The following is an 8,137-nucleotide window of genomic DNA, read 5'->3' on the forward strand; positions in this document are numbered from 1 at the left end:
AGAAAGTGATAGACTCGATTAGGACAGCAATTAATCTTGGTCTAAACCTAACGAGCTACTCAAATCGACTCGACCCAGTCGGATCGGTTACGCCGAATTGGTTTGTGATTAGAAACCATCAACCTTAATATTTTTTAGATTGGCTTTAGCTAGGTTTGATCCGCATCAACTTTATCAGGGTAGCATCACCGGGATATTTGCGACCAAGCTAAGTCAGATTAGGGTCGGTTATTCGCTGATCGTTTGAAACTGGTTGAATCAATTTTGAATAGATTCATATAGGTGTTTGTTGGATCGTTGGCGCTAAGTACTATTAATCCCAAAAGCTCGTCCATAGGTCTCGATTGTGACTCCGCCCGACTAGCCTCACGCCACTTCGAACATGACTCAGCCCTACCCGGCCTCTCACGGTCCCGCCATTTCGAATATGACTCCGCCCAATCTGGCCCCTAAAACAAGGCAGACATAGGCTATTGCCGCCCCTAAACCCAAGGTTCCCAATTTCGTCGCGGTGCTAGCTATAGTGTACATGTTGTATATTCTAAAGCTATATGTATTTTCATCAAATTGATGTAAAATAGATTTAGTACAACAAACATCTAATTAGCAAGATCCCAAATAGCACACCTATATATCTAACCACTGATTTTGCTTCTGAACTTATACATCACACAAAAAAGCGGTAAATTGAAACTCCCCCCCTATCCTTTTCAAGCAGAAGCTCGAGTGAGACCTAACATATATAGTCGACAACTCTACATAGTCTCTAAATCCGGATATGCTCGAAACTGAGAATAGATGTCATCGAAATCGAATAGCTGTTCATCGAACTCCATATCGAAACTGCCACACGGGGATTGCAAATCCGAGGTGCTCTCCGATCCACAGCTCGCGATCTCTACCTTCGGCATAGACACCATTAAATCTTGTAGCACTAGGTTCTCTGAGGACGAAAATCCGGTCATGACGAGTTTGCTTATGACTTCTTCATCAAAGTACTCCACCTTTTGGGGTTGATTGCTGTTATTCGTCGCGGCGGTCCCGTCGAAGTTGATGATGATCGAAGAGTCAGGGAGATCTCTACATGTGTGCTCGCCGATGTAGGTGATCTCGTACATGGTCGGGTCGTCCTCCGATCGCTGGACTTGTCTTGTAGCTTGGCAACCTTTGTCATACTTGTAGGTGCACCTGTAGTAGCTCCTGTTACATTAATGCAAAAAAAATAACATGTTACATATGTAGAAATCTCGAGATAAACTTAATTACTACTTGGTGTTAAGATTAATTTAGGATTAATAAAAAGCATGTGTTATGTAGTGCAAATTAAAATTTGAAGAAATTACCAAGTCATGTCACGAACAAAATAGAATCCTCTTTCTTAGAATAATTAAGGGGGTACAAAAATAGAGATAAATAAGAACCCAAAAATTAAGGATAAAAAATAAATTAAAAAGAATTGAGTAAAATTAATTAATCTCATTACCTTGGATGCTTTGCACTGAAGATAACCTTTTGTCCATACTTCCTCCAAGTATACCCATCATCGGTTGTCCTTTTCCTTTGTTGTGTGCACGAATAAGGATGAGCCCTACAATATACACCATAATTAATTTCTTAATCAAGAAACTTAATTTAAATCATTGAAATTTAATCTCTCTACACACAGATGAGTATTTTTTTTTTTCTCTACCTTCTTCTGTAGCCACCCTTACGACCAGATCGGATCGTCTTCTTTCCTCCAAAATTCTCACTTCTTCGATCGAGGAGAGCCCCAGATCTCCGCCCTTCAGAATCTAAATTACTGAGCGCTTTGTCGAACGAGCCAAGAATCTCCCCAATCAGCCCCGCAAACGTAGAGTTCGGCCCTTGGGCCTCGGGGGGCAACGTCTTTTGGAGAAATTGCTCGAGGCGGATAGTTGATTCCCGCCCTCTGGTGAGCTCATCGATCGCGGTCTCCTCCATAGCTTTTACCCAAATTTCCTCTCAAACTCTCACTCTCCTCTCTCTCTCTATCTCTCTCTCTCTCTCTCTCTCTCTCTCAATGAGGAGTTGGGGGTGAGGGGGAATGGGAGGTGTAGGGCTTAATTTGTAGACAAGTGGATAAATAAACAAAAAAAGGAAAAAGAAAAAAGGGGGGGAAAAAAAAGGAAAGAGGAGGGGAAGCAACATTGGGAGAAGGGCCCCGCGCGCGCTAGGCGACAAACAAATTTTTAAGATGACGTCACTTTGATGACGTATTCAGATGACGTCATCAGCATTCCAGATGCGGGCCCGGCGCACGTTGGGAGACTTTTTTTGCGCGGCATTTTCGGCAGCTTCGAAATGACGTGGCAGCAACGTGCTGGGTCCTTGGAGGAATTATTCCCTGCGCCAGGTCTACAAGTACATCTCGTGCACCAGCACAAATTAACTTAAAAAACAATTTAAAAAAAGAGAAACCCATAATAGAGGTCTCGAAATTTTTTAAAAAATAGATTTATCACATTTGCTCTGTGTTTTTTTAAAAGGATTAAATATAAAAAAATCTTAAATTTGAAACTTTTTAAAAATTAAATGTAGCCCCATTATCCACCGCCGATTATTTTTTTGATGGGTTGATGGTTTAGTAATAGGTCTTTAAATATGTGATTTTTTTTTTGTTGCATATTTATACTTTAGATTGTGTAGATCGCATTTATTGATTGGTTTTTTATTTTAAAACATGAATAATTTAAAAAAAAAATTTGTGTGTGGTGTATGAGGTTTGCAGATACACCAGGTGCAGGCAATAGTTTCATTGAACTGAGCTCTTCGAAAAAGAAATGTAAAAATCTATGGAGAATCTCTCAGAAGCTTGAAAACAAAAAGTAGTATTTACTTGAGATATCTTAATTTTTATTTATTATAATTTTAATTACAATTTTTTCAATTATAAATTTGTTAAACTCTATCTTAATTAATTTGTCATGTTCTAGGCCTAATTTGAAAGTGATTTTTTTTTTTCCAAAAATGACTCAGTTTATTAAATCAAAGTGCGCAAAAAAATTGACTAAGGTAAGAACAGACATGCCGCATGTCAAAAATTTTTCGATTCATACAGACAGAGCCTATTCTATACACGCACAGCGTCATAACACAAAGTAAACCAGATATTACAACACATAATACATTCATATGAACACAACATACAGACCAATTAAACGCAAAACTTCCACCCTATTCCCGGCCCACAAAGAAATAAAAGACAAAAATTATGTCTTTCAATTCACATTATTCCTCACGAATAAAACATTTGAAATCTCCGTTACATAATTGTATGATACCTCAAATGAAATGTGAAATTTGACATGTCCTTCAGATGACTAGTACCTTTAATTTTAGCATTTTTTGTATCCTCTAGTTTCTTATATACACATATTATTTTTTCGATTTTTTTTTTTTATATAGAGAAGATAAATTAAGAACTAATTAGAGATGAGAGACACTCGATCGACTCTTCATTATCATGTTTTCCGATAAAGTGCTCTCTTTTTTTTCTTTTTTCTTTTTTTGAGAGATAGGTAGCACGCTACCCGTTTCATTTATTTCATTTAGAAATAAACTTAGCTAGAAATGTGAATCAACTAGGATTCGAACTTGGGTATCGGGTACCAACCACCAAGCTCTTTGCCACTTGCGACACCTCTTGTAATAGTTTCACATCGAATGTTAATTATTTGTGTTTGAGGTTAATTATATATTAGATAAAGTGCATGATGTAGACCATCTCAAATTCTCCTCATATGAATAAAATCAATTTAGCGAATGTCCCATCCACTTTCACCGAAAATGGTTTCAAAAAGAGCCAAAAATTGGTTGGCACCTTAGTGTACAATAATTAGGATTAAATTATCTACTAATTAACCTTGAATATTAATTTTAGACCTACAATTTGAANCCCCCCCCCACGCGCGCGCGACGCGCGCCCTGCGGGTGCGGGTCGCCCAGGGGGGTTCTCGGCCCGCGCCCGGCGGATTCGGGTCCCCCTCCTCCTCCTCTTTACCTCACTACAAGAATATTATATATTGGTGGCGAGTAATGTCGCCACCATATATATGAAAAATTGCCACCTTTTGAAAAGGTGGCGACTTTTAAAGTCGCCACAAGCTGCCACCGAAAGTGTTGCCGCTAAATGAAATTGTGGCGAAGGATGAAAAATCGCCACCTTTATGAAAATAGCGTGGCGACATTTTACCGCCACTAAATATGACTTTTAGTGGCAACTATTAGTCGCCACTTTATTAAAGATAGCGTGGCGATATTTTGTCGCACCAAATATGACTTTTAGTGGCAACTATTAGTCGCCACTTTATTAAAGATAGCGTGGCGATATTTTGTCGCCACCAAATATGACTTTTAGTGGCAACTATTAGTCGCCGCTTTATTAAAGATAGCGTGGCGCCACCTTTTATGGAGATACGGTGGCAATACATTTTTGCCACCAAATATTTACCTTAAGTGGCAACCATCACAGTCGCCACCTTAGTTGAAGATAAAAAGGCAACATTTTGTCGCCACCAACTGTGCGATAAATGGTCACCAATAATAAAAATGTAATAAACTAAATATAAAAATATACAGCTTATATTTTATAAACAGAACATATACAAAATAACAAACAAAATATTAAAGTAAACAAAATTATTTTTTTAACAACAATTTAAAAGGCTAATTGTCTTCTGATCCACAACAGCTTAAAAATAAAATAACAGCAAAATCAATTTAAAAGCAATAGAGTAATAACATTCGATATACAATTCAACATTATTCCTTACTCTCTCAACTTTGGAAATAGAAAATACTTAAAAAACGATAAAAAAAAATGCTTCAGCTCCTATTTCAATAGTAATTCATTTCCTGCAACAAACAAAAGAGAGAAAAGCAAATTATATAAATTAAACAATATACAACAAAAGTAGGAGTATTTTTTGCATAGTTGGATACACAAACATTTGTTCCTTTTTGATTTTAATTTTATTGATTATTAACAAAATAGATAATTGTCAAACTGTGATATATATTATTTATACTACACGACCTTCATATTTATACTATAATATAGACAAGTACAGAAGAATATTGATGAAAAGAAAAAGTAACATTCTAAAATGCTTTGGAGCATTTAACAGTATAAAGACCAACTAACCAAGCTCACTAAGCATAGAATATCTCAATTACCATTTAAGAAATGGATCCTATATCGGTGTGATGCGACACACTGTAGAAATTAAGAAGGAAAAAAATGAAGGTCAGATAAGTAACAACTAGCAAAAGTCCTTGTCGAAAAATCATAAACCCTACATCAACAAATAATCAAATCGAAAAGTAAATAGTAAATCATGAAAAAAAACAACACTAAAAAACCTAGACATTGACCAAAGTACAGGTCAATAATGAACTAATAGAGTGCTTCAAAATTATTTCATAGTGCTTTCCATTACTATCACAGTTCGAAGTAATTATGTCCATGAGAGCAGCGACAAGCATGCTCCTCCCACTGTAGTGATCTGAACCATCAATGAAGAGTGTTTAAAGTTCTGCTTGACAAGAAAACAAGTCAAGGCAGCAAGAGAGGTTCAGTAGGTTCAGAAAAAACAAGTCAAGGCAGTAAATTCTCTACATTCTTCGCAAGTGCATATGAACTCTCACCTTCTTAGGCCGCTTAGGCTGGAAGGAAAAGATGAACTTCAGGAGGTTCCCGGATAACACAGCTTTATCAACATAGAAAGATACATGCAAACCATACCGGCTTTGCTAGATTGTGCCGACTAATATAATAGAAGGCTCAACATTGATAATAACATCGATATCATGTCGAGCACAGACAACCAAACAAAAATTTCTTAAAATTGGTAGAAAAACAGGGTACTGCTGACATTGGGGCAGTGGCTCAGAGTTAAAATGGTTAATAGAAACAGCACCAGTAGTGAAGTGTGGTTCACCAATCATATGGACTTATTATGAACACAAACGGACAAATCTATGTGTCAAAGAAACAAATAAAATGCAAACCTTGCAATGACTTTTAAACTTCTTGGCAAGGTTGTCTAGGAGCTAGTTGAGGCCTTCCCCTCTTTGTGAATCTACAACCAGTTAAAATAGAGATTTAGATAGTCGATAAATAAAACTTAAATTCAATTTACTAATATAAGCAATAGTGTATTTATACTGATAGGATAGCCATCTGATGTTGATGATGTAAATGCACATTCTGCAGTCCAGGAATATGCGCCATGATCATTTGCAACTGAGCTTGAAATTCTGCACAGATTTCTGAACGCATTTCTGAGCGTATTCGCGCTCCCTCTCCTCTGCTCTAATCGTAAGCGACATTCTCGCTCCTCTGCTCGATCTAAAATACGCTCTCGCTCCTCTGCCTCAAGCCTTAAGCGATGTTCGCGCTCCTCTGCTTCAAGCCTTAAACGTTGCTCTCGATTCTCCGCTCTTGTTGTTGACGCTCTAATGCACCCTCAAATCCTCAACCTCTCGCTGATAAGCCTCTCTAAATTCTGCACCTCTACGCGAACTAGGACGAGGCACACCTAATCCCGAATATACCCTGAACGTGTCCCACAAGCTTTAGACATTTGCTCCTCAGGGGTGAGTAGAGGTCCCCCGCCTTTGCAACTGCTCTTTCAATATCCTCAAGTGTCTCCTCATTAATTATAATGTATTTAGTATCAAGATAAATATAAGCTAGATAAGCAAGTATAACATTAGTATAATCACCATAACATCCTTGATCGACCATCCATCCAATCTCCATTATGTCGTAAATGCGTCGCTTTCCAATAGTCTGTCATTTTTGGCTCCGCTTGAGTCACGGGTCCCTCTATCAAAAAGTATATGATTAGTCAAAAAATAACATAATGAATTAGATAAATAAAATGATTAATAAAAGCAACAAATCATACCATATTATATCTAATCCTAACAAATGATGTTCTACCCTTGATAGTAGAAATTCTTGCTTGGCCCGATTGTTTTTATTACGAGCTGATAGATACTACAAAAGAAGCATACACTGGTCAAAAGTATAATATAATTGCAAAAATTTACTTATTATATTGAAATTTTGAGATCTACCTTAAACTCCTCCGAACCGAAATATTTTGACCAAATATCTCCAATCATTATCTGTGACATTTTCTGGAACCTTAGTTAGCTTTCCTCGTCACTGTTTAAAACGTAAATAATATCGATGCAGACGATGTCGCCATTCTCTGTACATCTTCTTGAGGTGGTCTAAACACATTCACTTTTTCTCTTGTATGCCATCAAACTTTCCCTGTTTCACATTTGATGTTATAAAAAGTTAGAATTTAGTATAATAAAAACTTGAATAAGACACAACTAGTATTAACTTGTGATAGTGTTACATACAAGTAAATCATCAAACATCTTTTGCCTTATATGATTTGGCACCTCCTTCCATCTTTTATTTGACAATACTGTGTACTGCCGAAGAACACTCCCATTTCAGTTATAAAAGGTACAACATCACCCGCCACTGCTCTTCTTAAGTCACTATCGATCGTTACTGCCACTCTTTCTCTCCGGCTTAAACTTTTTAAACCACTTAACATTTTTAGTCACCCGACCCTTCTTCCTCACTATAGTAGAATCTACAAAAATTTAATGAAGAATAACAAATAAGTCACTTATGATTGTAGCTTAGCAAACAAGCACTCATTTTTCATACTTAGCATATGAAGAAAATTGTTTCTAGTATGCTATATATTGAAAATTGTTAGTTAAGGATCCTAGGGTTGCTGTGAAGTTCAATTGGTAGTTTTCTAGAATTGACTGGCAAACTGTTCAAGTGATTTAATCATATGTTCGTAAGGTCTGAAAGTGAGCAGATTTCTTAAGGGATCTCTCTCTCGTCCTCCTCATTTAATTAGTTTATTCTTGTTGGTCTAATTTACAACTTTTCTGCTAACAATAGTCCTATGTAATAATATACAATGAGATGTTATTAGCTGATCTTCTATCAGAACTTACATTACAATTGTTTTGGTAGACCCAACAATAAAGTTGGCTCGATGATGTTTATAAATGGTTATATGGTAGACCAACAATAAAGTTACAACAACACAAAGCCCATCTTGTTAAGCTT

At 36.8% G+C, this 8,137-nt stretch overlaps 1 protein-coding gene and 1 long non-coding RNA gene across 4 annotated transcripts; both read right to left on the bottom strand.

Annotated features, from left to right (window-relative positions):
• Positions 1-537: 537 nt before the first annotated feature.
• LOC109704268 (probable WRKY transcription factor 70) lies at positions 538-2,079 on the bottom strand. The gene is made up of 3 exons (XM_020225029.1): positions 1,691-2,079; positions 1,484-1,588; positions 538-1,200 (listed from the first exon to the last, which is right to left on the bottom strand). Exons 1-3 carry the CDS (start codon positions 1,960-1,962, stop codon positions 756-758), a joined length of 822 nt encoding a protein of 273 aa, XP_020080618.1. The 5' UTR covers positions 1,963-2,079; the 3' UTR covers positions 538-755.
• Positions 2,080-4,625: 2,546 nt separating this feature from the next.
• LOC109704269 lies at positions 4,626-6,349 on the bottom strand. Of its 3 annotated transcripts, none has more exons than XR_002214265.1 (4): positions 6,188-6,349; positions 5,668-6,101; positions 5,197-5,555; positions 4,626-4,875 (listed from the first exon to the last, which is right to left on the bottom strand). It is a non-coding gene; the product is annotated as an uncharacterized LOC109704269 (long non-coding RNA). The 3 variants fall into 3 exon arrangements; XR_002214264.1 differs by having other exon boundaries at positions 5,197-5,236; positions 5,460-6,101; XR_002214263.1 differs by having other exon boundaries at positions 5,197-6,101.
• Positions 6,350-8,137: the final 1,788 nt, after the last annotated feature.

The sequence above is a fragment of the Ananas comosus genome, unplaced genomic scaffold (assembly GCF_001540865.1).
Source record: "Ananas comosus cultivar F153 unplaced genomic scaffold, ASM154086v1, whole genome shotgun sequence".
Taxonomy (NCBI): domain Eukaryota; kingdom Viridiplantae; phylum Streptophyta; class Magnoliopsida; order Poales; family Bromeliaceae; genus Ananas; species Ananas comosus.